Source organism: Protopterus annectens, chromosome 8.part0 (assembly GCF_019279795.1).
Source record: "Protopterus annectens isolate FY-2018-M chromosome 8.part0, PAN1.0, whole genome shotgun sequence".
Classification (NCBI taxonomy): Eukaryota; Metazoa; Chordata; order Ceratodontiformes; family Protopteridae; genus Protopterus; species Protopterus annectens.
The window spans coordinates 715,146,630-715,164,986 of record NC_056741.1 but is presented as its reverse complement, the minus strand read 5'-3'; the positions used below and the strand labels follow the sequence as shown (position 1 = coordinate 715,164,986).

At 39.3% G+C, this 18,357-nt stretch overlaps 1 protein-coding gene across 2 annotated transcripts in view; it reads right to left on the bottom strand.

Annotated features, from left to right (window-relative positions):
- ASH1L (ASH1 like histone lysine methyltransferase) overlaps positions 1–18,357 on the bottom strand; it is a 3,741,676-nt gene that overhangs the window by 2,744,910 nt on the left and 978,409 nt on the right. For both annotated transcript variants that reach the window (XM_044080164.1, XM_044080163.1), the window contains exon 6: positions 15,882–16,055. In XM_044080164.1, coding sequence (XP_043936099.1) covers positions 15,882–16,055 — 174 coding nt within the window. The remainder of the gene's footprint in view (positions 1–15,881; positions 16,056–18,357) is intronic.

The following is an 18,357-nucleotide window of genomic DNA, read 5'->3' as shown; positions in this document are numbered from 1 at the left end:
TTGTCTGATGTCATCACAGAAGCAACCATTCAGCTGAGTGGGTGTCTGTTCATCTCATGAACCTGCTCTCTGGATTCCTTTGGCATTCTTTTGGTTCCCATGCTGCACTACTTAAAAACTGTCCAACACATTGGAATTATTTTGTGGGATAAAGAATTAATTTCTATATGCTTAGTTCTTAACTTTTAACGACTGGAATCAGGGATGTCATGGACTGAACCTGCTTATTTATTTATTTAGTTGTTTCATTTAAAAGGTATGCATGTCTCTATTAAACTGCATCATATCCACTAATCAGAGAAAAAAAAAAGAACAGTTGGATTAAAAAACTGAAAACCTCTTAGTGAAAGTAATCTACACAAAACCATAAATAATGAGGAATACGCATCCAAAATTAAAGTTCAGACTGTAATTATTGCTGTTAAAAACCCGGAATGGTTTTAGAACAACAGGTTTTACATTAGCATGCATTTTCTGATGAACATGAAGTCTGAAACTCAACTGTCCGTCATTATTCGGTGACACCAACCCCAATGATTTACCAGAAACTAGAAATTTTATGTGGAAAAAAACAATCATATGACGCAAAAATCTGTACATTTTTCAAAAATCTGGGTCAGTGTTTTCAAAGTTTCATGTACGAGTTGGGCTAGCTAAACTCAGAGTACTGCTTTATAGACATGAATTTAGAAGTTATTATAGTTGTACTAGAAGGCTAATGTTTTTTGTAGTACCCAAAGTTAAAATAAATGTTGCATTATTTTACTGCTGTATTACTAAGTGATCAAAAGTGTGTCTGTACATGTTTTAAATGGACAAACTTATAACAATGCAAAAAACAGTCATACCTCTCAACTGTACAGATTTTTCCAGAATGTTCAGATTTTGGCCTCATATTGTTTGGTACGTTTTTCATAAAAAGTACAGTTTTGTACCTACCATAAATGTAGATGTCCGAACAGGATAGCATCTGCAGTCCTTACAAATGGGTTGTCCTGTCGTCAGGCAGCCCTTCGGTCGGCCGGATTCCAAAGTCTGGGTCTGGCCTCGGCTGGTGTCGCACTTCACCCGACGTCATCTCTGCTGGTCTTCGGGTATAAAGGCATCAGCCGACGCCATTTTCCTCAGTGTTTCTTGCCCCAGATGCCAGTTGCCCTCTTGGATAGCTAAAATTTTTGGGTAAATGCCAATGTTTCCAAAAATGTAGAGGGCAAACACAAGAAATAAGCATGTATGTACATATATACAAACAAATACACCACAAGAGATCCCCCCCTAGCTAGCTATTAGGAGGGCAAATACCCTAGGAGTACCACAGAGGGGAAGGAGGGTGGGTAATCCTGACTGCAGATGCTATCCTGTTCGGACATCTACATTTATGGTAGGTACAAAACTGTACTATGTCCTTCAAGGATGCATCTGCAGTCCTTACAAATGGGTAGAATACCATAGCCAAACTAGGGGAGGAGGAAGAAGAATTATGGTGTAGTTAGGATCCCTTGCAAAACAGCAGTGGCAAACCCTGCTCGGGATCTAGAGTATAGAGGTAAGTTATAATGCTTGGCAAATGTATGCACGGAGGTCCAAGTAGCAGCCTCAATAATGTCCTTGGTAGCCACTCCTCGTAAGAAAGCTGTGGTAGTGGCTGTAGCCCTTGTAGAATGAGGCCTTATGTTCTGTGGAATTTGCTTTCCATGGTAGGAGTAACAGAATCTTATGCAATTTCCTATCCACTTGGAGATTGTTTGTTTGGAAATTGCTTTTCCTTCCCTTCCTGTTGCATAAGCTACTAGAAGCTGGCCAGTTTTTCTATTGCTCTTGGTTCTGTCCAGGTAGTAGCGCAACTGTCTATGTACATCCAAGGTATGCAGCAGTCTTTCCCCCCTGTTCTGTGGATTGGGAAAGAAGGTAGGTAGGTGGATTGCCTGGTTTAGAGACACTCTGGATACCACCTTAGGCATAAATGTAGGATTAGTTCTCATGGATACTCTATCTTGATGGAAGATTAGGAAGGGTTGTACTGCCATTAGAGCCTGTAGTTCTGAAACCCTTCTTGCTGAAGTAATTGCCAGTAGGAAAGCAGTTTTCCAGGATAGGTGTTGAAGATCTGCTGTTGCTGCTGGTTTGAATGGAGGGAGTGTCAATTTTTCTAGCACAAAGTTCAAGTCCCATGCTGGTAATGGTGGTTTCCTAGGAGGTTTTACATTCTTAATTCCTCTCAGGAACTGCCTGAGTAGAGGATGTGAGAAGACAGGGGGATCGAAGCTGTATTCTGCAGAAATAGCTGATGCATGTATCTTGATGGAGGAATAGGACAGGCCTGTATGGAGAAGCTCTGCCAAATACTCCAGGATGTTGGCAATATCTACCTTTGACACATCTTTCCCTCTTTCAGTACTCCACATGACAAACCTTTTCCATTTTCCTGCATAGTTCCTTCTGGTTGAAGGTCTGCGGGCTTCAAGGATAATGTCTTTAACCCTTTGGGATAAATCTGGGTTAGTTGCTCTTATGTAATGTTCCAGGCAGTCAGTTGCAGAGTTTTCAGGTTTGGATGCAGGATGTTGTAGTCGCTCTGAGTTAACATCAAAGGAATCAGGGGTAGTGTCCACGTTTCCCCCCGAGACATGCTCCTCAGCAATGGATACCAATGTTGTCTTGGCCAATTTGGAGCTATCAGAATTATCCTTGGGCGTTCCTCTTTGATTTTCAGTAGTACCTTGTGCATCAAAGGAAGAGGTGGAAATGCATATGCTGTCAGGCCTTTCCAACTGAAGGATAGAGAGTCCACCTTCCAAGCAAGTGGGTGGTATGTCCTTGTGCAGAATTTCTTGAGCTGGTGATTGAGTGGGGATGCGAATAGGTCTATTTGTGGCATTCCCCATTTCTTTGTGATGGCCTTGAAGATGTCCGGGTGTAGCATCCATTCGTGAGCATCCGAGGTAGTTCTGCTTAACATGTCTGCTAGGATGTTTTCTTTTCCCGGTACAAATATTGCCTGTAACTGAATGTTGTAGCTCAGAGCCATATTCCATAGGTCCAGAGCCATTCGGCATAGGGGGTATGAATGAGTGCCTCCCTGTTTGTTGATGTACCACATGACTGTGGTGTTGTCTGTCCTTATCATCAATTGGCCTTCTTTGAGGAATGGTTTGAAATTCTGGATTGCTAGTTTCACTGCCAGCATTTCTTTTTGATTTATGTGCAGGTGCAGCTGATCTGGAGTCCATAAGCCTTGAATGCACTTGTCCAGCACGTGGGCCCCCCAACCGAGGTCTGAGGCATCCGTTGTGATGGTTTGGCTTGTTTGAATTTTGTGGAAGGATAAACCTGGGTTTGACTGGCATGCCTGAGCCCACCATAGGAACTCTTGTTTCAGGCATGGTATTAGAGGTATTTCGGTTTCTAAGCTGTGCCTGTGTTGAGACCATAAATTCTTTAGGTACCACTGTAGCTTTCTCATATGCAGTCTGGCATGGGGAACCAGGATTATGCAGGATGCCATGAAGCCCAAGGCCTGCAGTACTTTCCTTGCTGTTAGCTTGTTCTGCTTTGTTAATGCCAAGAAGTAAAGAGGAAGTTGTTCTTGTTTTTCTGCTGTTAGGAATGCCATCTGTTTTACTGTGTCCAATTCTGCACCCAAGAATGTTCTTGTTTGGGATGGTATCAGTCTTGACTTTTTTATATTGACTGTGTATCCCAGGGCTTGTAGTAAGCAAATGACTCTGTAAGTCTTGTGTCAGCTTGCTTTTGTTGTCCGCTTGTATCAGGCAGTCGTCCAGGTATGGATAAATTTGGATTCCCTGAAGCCTGCAATGAGCGATTACTGATGCCAGGCATTTCGTGAACACTCTGGGCGCAGTAGATAAGCCAAAGGGCAATGCTGAGAATTGATAATGCTCTGATCCTGCAAGAAATCTGAGGTATCTTCTGCAACTTGGTCGTATGGGGACGTGCAGGTATGCCTCCTTGAGATCTAGAGTTACCAGCCAACACTCCTTGCCCAGCATGGGAAGAAGTTGCTGTAGGGTCAGCATTTTGAATTTTGGAACAATGATGAATGTGTTTAAAGCGGACAGGTCGAGAATAGGTCTCCAACTTTTCTCTTTTCTTGGTACTAGGAAGAGTCTGGAGTAAAATCCCTTGCCCTGTTCTGTAGGTGGTACCCTTTCCACAGCTCTCATCTTTGTTAATTGAGTTATTTGTTTTAGAGCTTCTGTCTTTTGATTTGGTGGAAGGTTTGGCATGCCTCTTTTTACTGGTAAGGTGTGGAAATGAAACCTGTAGCCTTGGTCTATAGTTTGCAAAATCCACTTGTCTCTTGTGATATAGTGCCAGTTTTTTGAAAATAAGGCTAACTTTCCGCCTAAGGGTGCTGCTATTTGTTCCCTGGTAGGCGGTGTCAGAACCAAGTCACTGTGATTGTCCTGTTGCAGTGGTAGTGGTTGCATCTGTGCCTCGTTGATTATTGCCTTGCCACTGGCGTCCCCTGTAGGCACCTCCTCTGGCTTGATTTCTGCCTCTGGAACGTCTATTCCTGCCTCTCTGAGATTTAGAGGAGTCTGGAAAGGACCAATTTTTGGAAGGCCAGTTCCTGCTAAACCTTGGTGGCTGAACCTGTAAGAAATCTTTAACTGTTTGCACAGATTTTGCCTTCTCTTCCATTTTCTTCATTACTTGTTGGGCAGGTGAACCAAATAGACTGACCTTATCCATAGGAGCATCTAATAGCTTTGCTTTAACATGATCCGGCAAGACCTGTTCTTTCAACCATGCATGCCTTCTTATAACTGTGCCAGTCATGGCTGATCTAAATGAAGCCTCCAGTGCATCATAGCCACATTTTAAAGAATGGTTACTAACCTGCTGAATGTTATTCACCATTTCTAGAACATATTTCTTATCTAAGGAATCATCAGAGGACAGTTTCTTAGTTAACTGATCAAGCATAAACTCTTGGTATTGGATCATATGAAACTGACAGTTCAAAGCTCTAGCTGAGAGAGTAGCAGAGGTGTATACTTTTTTACCCCATCTCTCTAAGGACCTGGATTCCCTTTCAGAAGGAGAGGGTTTTCGCTGAGGTCGAGCTACTGCCTTAGGCCCCTGGGAGATAGTCTCAGGATCTGCAAGAGGAGCCTTGTATAAGTGGTGATGAGTGTCCGGTACCCTGTAAAACCTATCGGGCTTAGCAAGGGCTGGAGGTAAAGTATCTGGAGCAGTGCAAGCATCATTAAATGCATCATCCACAACAGGAAGAACTGGAGGTATAGCTAAGGGCCTATGTTGCGGTAAGTGTAAAAAGGTCCTAAGCCTTTTTCTTGAATCTGAGAAATCTTGTCCCTGCCATTGGAATTGCTGTCTCATGGCATGTAAGGTTTCCCCAAAGGAAAATTCCTCTGGTGGAGAGGCAGAAGGAATAGATTCTTCAGCATCGGAATCTTCATAAGTAGAAAAAGGAGCCTCTGGATGGTCTGTATTGTCTGTATCATCAGAAGAGTCATCTGAGGACAGTGGCTCAGGGGGCTCTGCTCTAGGTCTCTTTTCTGGAGGTTGAGAGGCCCTGTCTGGGTGAGATTGGGATCCCCTTATTAAAGAGATGAGATCCTCTGCCAGTGTAAGCATTTGGGAACTGGAACTGGGCCTGTGAGAGGTGGGCTTAACAGGCACAGACTTAGCAGTTTTGGCTGCTTTAGCCCTGGCAAAGGCCTTTATAGACATGGCTGCAGGGGGCCTAGCAGCACCACGTGCTGGGGTAGAGACATCCAAAGGGATGGTGTCCGATAATTCTAGAGAAACCACATTAGTAGGCAAAACTTCAGAGGCCGATTCAAGTAGGGTAGAAGGGGCCTCGGTAGTAGTCATGGATTCGGCTGAAGATTGAACCGTTTTCTCGGTTTCAGCCGAAACCGAGACACTCGCGGTTTGCTTAACCGTGGTTTCGGCCGAAACCGCGGACCGTGAGTGTCGGTCCTTTTCTTTGCATTTCTTAACAATTTGTGTAGTCGGAGGATCCGACGGCATAATGTACGCAAAATCTGAGCCGAAAAACTGTTCAGCAAACTCCGACCGACGCCTAAGCGTTCGTCGGTTGAAGGAAGCACAGGCTAAACAAGCTGCTACGTCGTGGTCTGGGCCTAAACAAGGTAAGCAGTAAGAGTGGAAATCTTTATGAGGTATTTGTTTCCCACAAGTTAAACAGTTATTTACTTTTTCTGACATCGGCTGAGGCAAGAAAGAGTCCCCAGCGGGTACTTAGCTTTTAGAAGTCTTGAGTAGTATTCGGTAGTAGTAATCTCTGGATCTGACCGACCGGCACTTGCGAACAGCTTCTGCTTGAGCCACGCGGCAAGAAAGACTGAGGAAAATGGCGTCGGCTGATGCCTTTATACCGAACCAGCAGAGATGACGTCGGGTGAAGTGCGACACCAGCCGAGGCCAGACCCAGACTTTGGAATCCGGCCGACCGAAGGGCTGCCTGACGACAGGACAACCCATTTGTAAGGACTGCAGATGCATCCTTGAAGGACATCTGTGTTTTTTGAGCAAATTAGTGGTAAAGCATTAATGACTAAAGTTAGAAAATAATGACAGACATTTGAGTTTCAGAGCTCATATCCTTCAAAAAATTAATGTTAATGCAAAACAAATAGTCCCTATTTTTGTTTGTTTTTTATTTACTTGCAGTTTAACCGGGAAAGTCCATTGGGCCAAAATGAGCCCATTTTCAATGGAGGCCAGGGGAGAAAAGCTCCACATACAATTACTACAAAGCTAATTATCAACAGAGTTAACAAGTACAATACAATTTTCAAAAACTACTAACGCAACAATATAGAAGACAGAATAATAACATTTGAACAAGGTGTTATAACAAAGCAATGAATGAAATTAAAACAAGTATTTTTGGCATATAATATGGAGTATAATTTGGAGTGCAGGCATTTATGCACTCAAAGTTTCATGAGGAGAGTAGAACAGTGAAAGGTGAACAGGTTGAGTTATGAGAAAGGAAACAAGGGACAGGGAGTGGAAATGAAATGAAGGGAGTCACTAGGCTGAGTTTTGAGAAAGGAGGAAAAAAAAGGATGGGAAAGCAGAAATGATATAGAGGGAGTAAGGTGGGCCTTTGTCCCATTTTATTTATGGCTTTGTCCAGATTACTTGCTCTAAAAGGTTGAGAAGTAAGCCAGAGATGTGTGAAGCACTCTGAGAATGTTTTACATTGTTCAGAAAGTTTCACTGTTTTTGCAACACACACATAAAAGCTATTGCATCATGTCTGTGTTACAGTGTTTTTGTGCTACACATACAACTGGCAGCTTACTGTGCCACTTTTGTTTCTTATAGATGTACACAGTATATTTTTCTAAACTTGTAGATAGTTTAAAATATGTGCTGGAAATCCTACTGTCCATGGTGTCAGCAACACAGTACAAATGCAGCCTACATGAGACAAAATCTGACTCAACAGTAGAATGCTGCTAGAGGTTTGCTAGGGCAGAATATCTCTTCAAATAACACAAGATAAATACCATCAATGTTTGATGTAAATGCTGTGTACCGACATACTTCATTAAATATTGAAGAAGGAATGATTCATTGCACTAGAGTACATATTAATGTGGGGTGGAGAGGAGGTTGTGGCTCTGATGATGTTTCTGTAGATGATGCTAAAGGGAACCAGTGCCACTGTGAAGCCTTGCTCAGAATTTGTAATCTACCTCATTCTGTTAAGAAAAGCATAAATTAAAACAATAAATATCAAATATCAAAAGATATTTTCTTCTGGTATTGTGTGTGTGTGTGTGTGTGTGTGTGTGTGTGTGTGTGTGTGTGTGTGTGTGTGTGTGTGGTAGATGAAATGTTTGGTCCTGCTCCTTTAAGAATAGTGTGTATTTGGGTTACTTAATTTTTTTAGCACTGCAAGGAGGTGAAAGCTAATGATGACCAGAATCCAACCCTGCCCTGGTACTGTGGAACTCTTACCCACTACACCACCCCCTAACATTGGGACAATTCTAGCCTGCTACAGATCATATCCTTATGTTGCCGTTTTACAAACTGCATTGGTTCTCCATACCATTGTCAATCAGAATTGACCTCACAACTCATCATTTTAACACTAGATGCCCCAACTGCACCAAGCAGGACTCTTCATGTGGATCTATGTTCAACCAACTTTGTCTTGACAATTTTTTGTTATGTTCTATTTAAAATTCTTTTTACATTTTGATTTTTAGGTGTTGAAAATAGATAAAATGTGATATTTTTTATAGGTCTTGTGTTGCTGGCTGTGTATGGTTTGGTTTAATTATTTGTGACTCTAGCTATAAATACTAGTCTGCTGGAGTTTTTCAACTGTTAAATGCTATTCATTATCATTGTAACACTGTATACAACTTTAATAATACACTTGCATGCATGTGATTATTTGTGTAAGTAAATCTCAATATTATAATTGATACAATATACTTATGTAAAAGTAACATTACTTTAGTTGGTCATTAGCAATAGTAATGTGATGCCCCTCCACTGGCCCAGTAATCAAGGAGCCTCGATCCTCACCACTGGCAACAGTGGGGAATGTACACACTGGGAAGATGACAAGTACAAACACAGGAAGTGTAATTTCCCTTAAGAGCACACAGAGATCAGTCAGTCTGGGGCTGGTTTCTCCCTCTTTCTCCAGATCCCCAATAAGACCTCCCACTGGCACAGCTATAGGGTTGAGATGTCAGCTGACTAGTCAAACCAAAATCTCCAGCACCCTCTCTCTGTCCAACCAGTGCTTCGTATCCCTCCCCAAGGAGCTGACACGCGCGCACACACACACACACTGAGATTTCACACACACACACACACACACACACCTGGGAAAGGCTGGCACAGGTTTACTAGATATGCCTATTTCTGTCCAGACTATAAGGTAAGTCCAGATGCCACCAGCCAACTCTTTTATCAGCTACTCTAAGGCCCTTAACAAAGGGTGTCCAATCCTACTGAGTAATGTTACTAATAATCCAAATGGTAGTCTGACCAAGAGCAAGGCTATTTTGGAGTGGCCTGCACAGTGTCACCATATGGACATGCAAGTACTCCAAGAGCTCAAATATGTATCACAAATATCAGCCACAAAGATAGGTTTAAATATATTTAATAATAAATAAATAGTAAAAAAAACAAGACAATACCCAGTAAGTAATCAGTTACATCAGAGTTCAAAATCAAAATAAATACTTAAAACAACACTGCAGGACAGTCTCAAATAAATAAAGAAAATATCTAAGCTATACATTACTATATTCCTATCTGAATCTAAAATAGTTACTATGCCCTAAAAACTTACAGCAAGGCAAGTGCAGAAGGTGGTAATGAGTGGATGTTTCTAGGTTAAAGACAAGATACAAAATGCAGTCACTCTGAGAGAGTTCTTAAATTAATATCAAATATTACTACTGGGTTTGCTTAGATGACATCACTTGTCACCTGACTTTAGTTCCCAAGCTACAATCAATCAATCAAGCTACAAGCAATCGTGTAGCATTTGACATCTCCTTGTGAAAAATAGATATCTCTGAGATGTTTGCAGATGCTGAAGTCATAAAACAACACTTCTACATCTCAAACCTAGTAATTACTTCTCTTACAAGACAATACAAAAAAACTTCTAGCTCTAGACACTGTCTACTACTGCACTGAAACTGAGAGATAACATTTATAGCACAATCATAAAACAATTTAACTTCAACTATTTTCTTGAAGTTTTGCGAGTTAATTCTGCATGTTCTAGTTTCTACTGTTAAAAACATATACATTTACACAAGTATATAGTTTATATACATTTTGGTTCTTTTCCAGGAGGGACATATCCTTGAAGCTCAGTACTGTACAAACCCTTTTCAACATGCACTTCTGTACCTGTAGTTTAATATGCACATAACATATAGCTCTAATACATTTGTAAGACAAGCATATGAACCATGTTGATATTTGAAAATGACATGATTATTTACAAAATTCCAGACAGTATTGCCCTATGTCACAAGTAATATATTTCTTTCTTAAAAAAATAAGTTGTTGTCTTTCGGATTTTCCCAGTAAGGGGTCGCCACAGCGGAACTCTGGTCCGCTAATGATTGGCAGTAGATTTTTACGAAACGCCAAGGTGCCAGCTTGACACTCAACCTTCAACGAAGGCATGCCCATTTACGCACGCGTGTCTTTCGAACGCTACCCAACCGCGGGGAGGACATGTAGACTCCACACAGAAGGCACTCCCAAGCCCAGCCGAGAATCGAACGGGTGAACCTCTTGCTGTGAGGTAACAACGCTACCGCCGTACCATTGCGGCATTTTTTTCTTTTTCTTTCCTTAAAAAAATAAGTAACAGCAATACATTGCATTCACTGAAAAATAACTAGTAATTGTAAATTACTTTTATAAGTAACTAGCACAACACTGGGGATAAAGTAGTTCTAAGAGAAAAAACACCTTACAGTTTTTAGTCAAGTCTAAAACAGAAGCTACTGTTAAAAAGGGCTGATTAGTAAGTGTATAAAACATTACTTGACAACTATAAGAATCAACTGGTGGAGGTTGAAGAAAGAATGGAAAGGCAACTTACAAGAGAACAATGGGAATAAATCGTTAAAACATGTAAGTATGCAACAAATTTCAGGAGGTTTAGGATTTTTGTATGGAAACATTTGCATTTTATACCCAAGTAGACTTCAGAGGAATTTCCCCTTGCAGACAGCAAATGCAGGCAGCATAATGGGGAACTGAGAGGTAACAATGAATATCTTTTTTTTTTTTTTGGGGGGGGGGGGTGACAATGAGTTACCAGATTTTAAAAATTTCCTACACAGTATTGTGACAGAGTAAAAAGGGGAACAAATGTTTGTAATGAAGAAAATTCTTATTTTGAGCTGTGACATATGATCTTAATTACCTAGATATAGTTAGCCCAGACAAAGTTTAAAGCTACTGGCTGCCACAAAAGGCACATTTCTAGAAAATAGAAATAAAAATTTATAGTAAACATTATAGAAGTTCTGAATATTATAAAGCAGATAAAAGAACTGGATGCAGGATCTTTAGAAAAGGGAAGGATCAAATTTCACAGAAATAAAAAGTAATCTGTAGGAACAACACATGCAGAATGTCAGTAAGAGGAGGAGTGAGGTTTAAGGGAAGGCAGGAAATGAGCAATTTACGTCATGTTGGAGTAAATAAATGCTGTTAAAAAAAACTATCTATTCTGCATGAAAACAATGGAAACTGTTACCGTTTTTTTCTGTTACTACATGTTACAGTTTAAAATGTAATGATTTAATAAATATGTTTGAAAAAATAAAATAAGCACAAAGATGATGAGGTATTCCTTAAGAAATTATTTAGGGGGAAAAAAATTATCTGTTCTTAAACATTACCCACAGAGTCCAAGAACCACACTAAGGCAGGACTAAAACTAGCACCACAGTGTCTGAGAAGTAGGCTGTAGTAGGACTACCAATGATACAAAAATCGAAGAGTGCAGCTGAGTGGATCAACCAGAAAATACATGTTCCATGTACTGAGCAAAAACTACATGGAATCCATTGCAAACCATGTATGAATAAACACCAACATCTAAAACTTTAGCAAGGCTACAGGAATAATTGCTAAAATGAAACCCTTTAAGAAAAAAAAATTGGTCTGCGCTAAAATTCACTACATATGAAGTTAGACAGAGTACAAATGGTGCTGAAGCCCAGAAGGGTTCTTGCATGTTTAGTTAATTAACATGTTATACAAAGACATTTACCAACTGCGCAAACCTCTAGGTCAGAACAATGAATTTCTGATTCCAACAGTCATTCAACCACTGACTACAACCATTAAAATATGCACATTAGGTCCTAACTGTAACAGTGCCTCCCAAACATGCTAAAATGAAAACACACAGAGAAATAAGCACATCTCTTTCCAAATCAGACAGAGAAAGTTCAAAAAGATAAAATGGCAGAAGGATAACATCATGTAACACAACTACTAACCTTAAAATCAAGGATTAAAGCTAATACTAAGATCAAGGCTACGGAGTTCGGAAGCAACTGGAAGGGTAAATGCACAAAAAAACCCCACAAACCTTCAAGAATACTCTAAAAAGAAAAACAGTAAACCATTCCTAAAATAAACCATACCCTGGGAACAGCAAGTAAATGCAACAGCACCTACGCACAGTAAATATGTTGAAGGGGTCCACACACAATGTGGGGGGAAAAATGAGTATTTTGGTAGCCAGGGAAAGTTTTAGGAATGCTTAAAGTCATGCCTTGAATTCTAAAGGTACAAGAAAAATGGATCAGTCATATGACATCTGGCACCATCTACTGCTTCTGTACTTGTACTGTGAACAATGCCTTGTCCAAAAGGACTTAATTAAAATAGCTTATGGAATGATGCACTAAACTGGCTTGCACAGTTTTGCTCCACAAAGTCCTGTGCCAGATTTCTACAATGCTTTCCTTCTACACTACTTCAAAGCAAAACTGAATTTTAAACAAGTAGGAGAATCCAAAGTATTGTAGGGGAGCTCAATTACAATTTAAACAGAGTATTTGTTAGCAGGTACTACTTAAAGTCTAAAGCTTTGACTGTAAACAAAGCCAAAGTCTACACAAACTCAAAACATAAAAAGTAAGAAAAAAGAAAGCGAGAGACATTTACAAAGATCAACTCTGGAAAAATAAAATAATAATGAAACATCTTACCAAAATTTTCCTAATGAAGACAATCTCTACCAAGCTGTCCTATGGAAGAACACACACAATAAAATGTTCAAGCCTTAGTCCATCAAATGCTAAGTGAAAGACAAACTGAACTCTGGGAAAGAATAGGAAAGTCATGTGGGAGCAACATAATATGGGATGTGGAAGAGAGACAACTGACATGGGAAAGATTTTTATGCCAAAACATCTTACTGCCTGAGGATGAAGTACTAATGGTCCCAACAGCTAGAGGCCTGCAAGTATAGATTGGTTATTTAAATTAAATTAAAAAAAAATACACTTAGCCAATTCCTTTTCCATAGCAGTTCTTGTGACTATGTTCTATCTAGTGTAACAACATAAAATTATCCACATATTAATTGAGGAGTTTACCACTTTTAAAACATCTGCATATAACTAAGCAAAGAACAGTACAAGTTGAGTATGAGCTTAGGGTACAATTCTGGATATTTATACATACACATACATACATAAACATTTTCAGCTGCATTAAAAACAATTTGCCATTACAGTCTCCCTATCATTTACACAGCAGTATCCACCACAGGCCAGAGATATCATCACACAATGTTAAAATCCAACTCGACCACCAAACTTATAAAACTACGAAGAACAGAACGTTGTGAATACCTCAAGTGCCGCTACAAACTTTTATTTATGAGATAAGCGCTTTCGTCTTAAGATAAAGAGATAGTACAAAATTTAAAAGTCCCTTCTTAAATACAACCATTGTCACGACTGATCAGCCTCAATATCAAATTTAAACATTTCAAAGATTTAAAGAGCCATACCACCTTTGCAGAGTGAAATGCTTCACATTACTTAAAAGATATAAAAATTCCTTAAAAATTAGAAACACAAAAAGCATTTACAAATATATTCTCCTTGTATTTCATTCAGCAAACCAACACATGGTTTATTTTGACCATGCTTTTAGTTTTAATAAACAAGCTATTGAAGTGTGTTCATTCAGTACTGGCCAGCTTACTGCATTTAAGTATAGTTGCCAGTACATTTCTCGTTTTCTAGCTGTAGTGGCCAGCCCCCCCCCCCCTTACATTACAACAAACGTTTTCCAATCTTGTGAATTTACATACATGCCCTACATATATGTTTAAATACAGCACTTGTCTTTTTCTTTTTAATTTCATACAGGTGTTCATAAATCCTATCTTTCAGTTATCTTTCAGTTTACGCTCAGTCTTTCCTATGTAGAATCCGGGGCATGTTTGGCATACTGCTGCATACAAAACACCTGTGCTGTCAGAATTACATTTCCCTTGTACATTAAAACTTTGTGCACTATTAGCAAAACTTTCACATATTTTTCTAAATATACAATAATTACAATGCCCACATTTATTCATCCTTGGGTCCCTACCGGGTATGTCTGCTTTCTCAAAGTTTCATACTAGTTGTGTCTTTCAGCTTTTCCCAGTTAAGGGTCGCCACAGCGGAACTCCGGTTCACTAATGATTGGTAGTTGATTTTTACGTGCCGAGTTACCAGCCCTGACGCACAACCTTCAACGAAAGTACGCCCATTCACGCATGTCTCCACGCAGAAGACGCTCTAGCTGAGAATCGAACCGGACAGCGTCTTACTGTGAGGCGACAACGCTAATGCAGCACCACCACTGCGGCAAAGTTTCATACTAGTATCTTTCCTATATACTATCAGTGGTTTGTCCCCTATTTCTTCTTTCACCAAAATATCTTATTTTATTATATTCCAGTGGGACTGGAATACAACGGTTCAAGGACTACCTCAATATTAGAAAAAGTGTGTTGCACTATGAGGCGGGCCCTGGCCACTACAGCTAGGAAAAAAAAAAAAAAAAAAGAGAACTGTACTGACAATTATACTTAAATGTAGTAAACTGGCCAGGAATTAATCAACACACTCCAACAGTTCATTGATTAAAACTATAAGCATGGTCAAGATAAACCATGTGTTGATTTGTTGAATGAAACACAAGGGCAAGGTATTTCTAAGTGCTTTTTATGTTTTAATATGCATTTTTTAAGGAATGTTTACATCTCTTAAGGAATGTGAAGTATTTCATGCTGCAAAGGTGGAATGGCTCTTTAAATCTTTGAAATTTTTGAATTTCATACTGAGCCTGTTCACTCATGTGACAATGGCTGTATTCAAGGAGGGACTTTTACATTTTTACTATGTGATGAAGTCTTTTTATCTTAAGATGAAAGTGCTTATCTCATGTATAAAATCTGTAATAAAAGTTTGTAGTGACACCAGTTATTCACAGCGTTCTGTTCTTCGTAGTATTATCACACTTAAAAGTAGTATTAAACTTATCCCCTCAGACATGCACTATAATATTCATCTGTATATTCCCCATCATTTAACACACACACACACACATGTGTGTGTGTGTGTGTGTGTGTGTGTGTGTGTCCAGTGAAATCCCAAAGATCATTACTTGGCATCTTCAATTGATTAACAATAAAAGCAAATGAAAAGAACATATACCAAGTGTAAGGTTACACAATGTCAGAGTGTTCCTTGTACTACAAAGTATAATAATCTCAGGGTCAGCAAGTTTAGCAAGCCTGTAGGAGCACAGTTCATTCTATACAGAATTTTTTTTTTACCCTAGATGATTTTCAAACTGCTAGGGACTCATAAGAGCTCTCATTTTTACTTGGGAACCTAAAATAGTGAAGCACAGAAGAATAAATTACTCGGATATAAATAGTACTACCTGGACATTAACTGGATCCAGTTAAGATCCCTTGTTTCAATCTGTGAAAATGTAAATAAATTTTATCACCAACTTGGAATGAATTCGGCCTGTATGAGAAATTAATAAAGCTGCACACATTACAATCAATTTGGTAACTATTACACATTACAAAGAAGTGCACAAGTAGTAAAGGAAACTGTAATCTGTTTTTCAAAGACAAGGTATGTCAACAACTTCTTTCGTTTTGCAATATCATCATGTAACACAAACACACACACACACACAAACAAAAAGCAGAGATAAATGGCAAAAAAATGTTACCAGTGTCACAAGCTAACCACATTTTCCTTGAAAGCAGACAGAGCTATAACAAGGAATATCAAAAATGCTGTACTTACTCTTCTGTTTTATATACATCAGAGAATAATCCAGCCTTCTGATACTTCTTTTTTGGAGGTCGTGGGGTTTTCTTCTCCCGTTGCACATAAGATGGTGCTTGCATCACATCAGCCTCTGAAACCCTGACAGAATTCTCATTAAGAGAAGGGCAGTTTTCTGTAGTTTCTGAACAGCTTAAATGAACAAAACACAATAGAAGTTAACATTCCATTTAGAGAAAGTACTTAAGAGTTTATCTACACGGAAAATAACTTCCAAGCAACTGGCCTACATTATTTTTTAATCTTGTTTAATACTGACTTAAACCAGTGGAATTAAGAAAGACTTTAGTTTGTTACTGATTGGGCAGAACTGAACAATTAACCATACACTCCCACCTTATCTGCTTCCACCTCACAGCTTCATTACTTTTGTAGGAAAGTATTCTTTTATGAATAAGGAAAAAAAATTACCACACAAATTAATGCATATATCTGCAACATTACTCAAGACTATTGCAATCTTTTCAGTCGTGTCAATATAGTACAATATAATAAAATACAACAAAACTCAAAATAAACCCATTAGCCAGACACTATTTCATCTTTAACTGCTATACTACCCCAAAGTGAAATAAAAAAAAATCTCAGACCATATCACATTTTCTCCGACAAATTGTTTTGCAAATTTTAACCATGCCTGGGTGTTTTTCTGTGCAAGAAAAGACTTCCTTCTTGCAACCCTACCCCATAGTCCAGACATATGGAGAATACGGGCGATTCCTGTCATATGTAGTACACACAAGCAGTACTTGCCAGAAATTTCTGCAGCTCCTTCAGTGTTGCTGTAGGCCTCTTGGCAGGCTCATTGACCAGTTTTGTTTTTGTCTTTTCATCAATTTTGGAGGGACATCCAGTTCTTTGCAAAGTCACTGTTGTCCCATATTTTCTCCACTTTTTGATGAGTGCCTTCACTGTGTTCCATGGTACACCCAATGCTGTGGAAATACCCTTCTCCTAACTGAGACCTTTCAACAATGAGATCCCTCTGAGGCTTTGAAAGCTCTCTGTGAACCTTGGCTTTTGCTGTAGCAGGCAACTGAGAAAATGTCAGGAAAATTCTATTAGGACAGCTGAACTTTATTTGGGGTTATGCAGAGTCTCTAACTGATGGCAGGTGTGTACCAAAGAAGACTGAATGCTGTAATTAAATCAAAAGGTGCTTCAACAAAGTAATAGTTTAAGGGGGTGCACATACAACAAAACATTAGTTTAAGGGTGTGCATTTATGCAATCAGCATATTGTACATTCTATTTTTTATATTTTTCCCCTAACAGATTTGTTTTTCAATTGAATTGTACAGGTTTATAGGTCAAATTAAAGGTGGGAAAAATGTTGAAATGATTTATTGTGGTCTAATTTTTTTATATCACAAAAACTTGGCATTTTAACAGCGGTGTGTACACTTCTTATATCCACTGTATGTACTCAACATAACATTCAATCCATGTTGCCTATTTTCAGTCTTCCTCAACTGTTGGTTCAGATCCGATCCTCGGATCTGACCTGGCCATTACTAAAGCTCGTGGTAACAAAAAAGCTGTCGAGCTTCTCTTTTTCATCCATAATCCATCACCTTAACAAACCTCAGATCTTGCTTGCTGATTTACCTAAAGTGGTATCTGCCAAAGGGTAAACAAAAACACACAAATCTGTATACATCCTACAGAAGGAAATGTACCTGGAGCTCAACATAAAGACAGCTGTGTCCTTACAATATCCCGTTCTTCCAGAATTTTGTTGCGATAAGGGTTGGTGGGCGGGAAGTTGAGGAATAATGAAAATGGACAATGCAGATGGAATGTTATGGTGAGTACATAACTTCTTTATCTGAGGATGTCAGTTTTCATTCTATCCTCAATGGCTGGGACAGAGTCCCCAGCTACCTAAAATCCCGGGTAGACTAAGTAAGGATATTCCTCAGCACAGTTCAGACAAAGGCTGCACTACCCTTCGAGACCAGATACGGAATGTAATAAGTGATAAAGGTATGAGGATTGGCCCAGGTTGCAGATACACATATGTCCGTCCATGGAAGCCCTAGATAGAAACACTGAAGAAACTGCCATGGACCTAGCTAAATGGGCTCTTACAGATTTAGGTAAGGTTAGACCCAACTTGTCAAAAATAAAGGCAAACAATTGATCAGTCTTCCTCCTGATTGTTTGTCCTATGCAATCAAAAACGTAATTGCCTGTGAACATCCAAAAAATGCAACATATATTCACCTTAGTCTGCAAATGTAGGAAAGAATACCGGCAAATTAACGGATGGATTGATAATGAATTCTGACACCACCTTGGGAAGGAAAGACATTGGTACGTAATTTAACTCTATTCTTATGAGGTTTCAATGACCATGCTCGAAGTTCTAAAATTCTGGCTGAATAAGTGGCCACTAGAAAGGCAGTTTTCCAGTTAAGGAACTTAAAGGTCA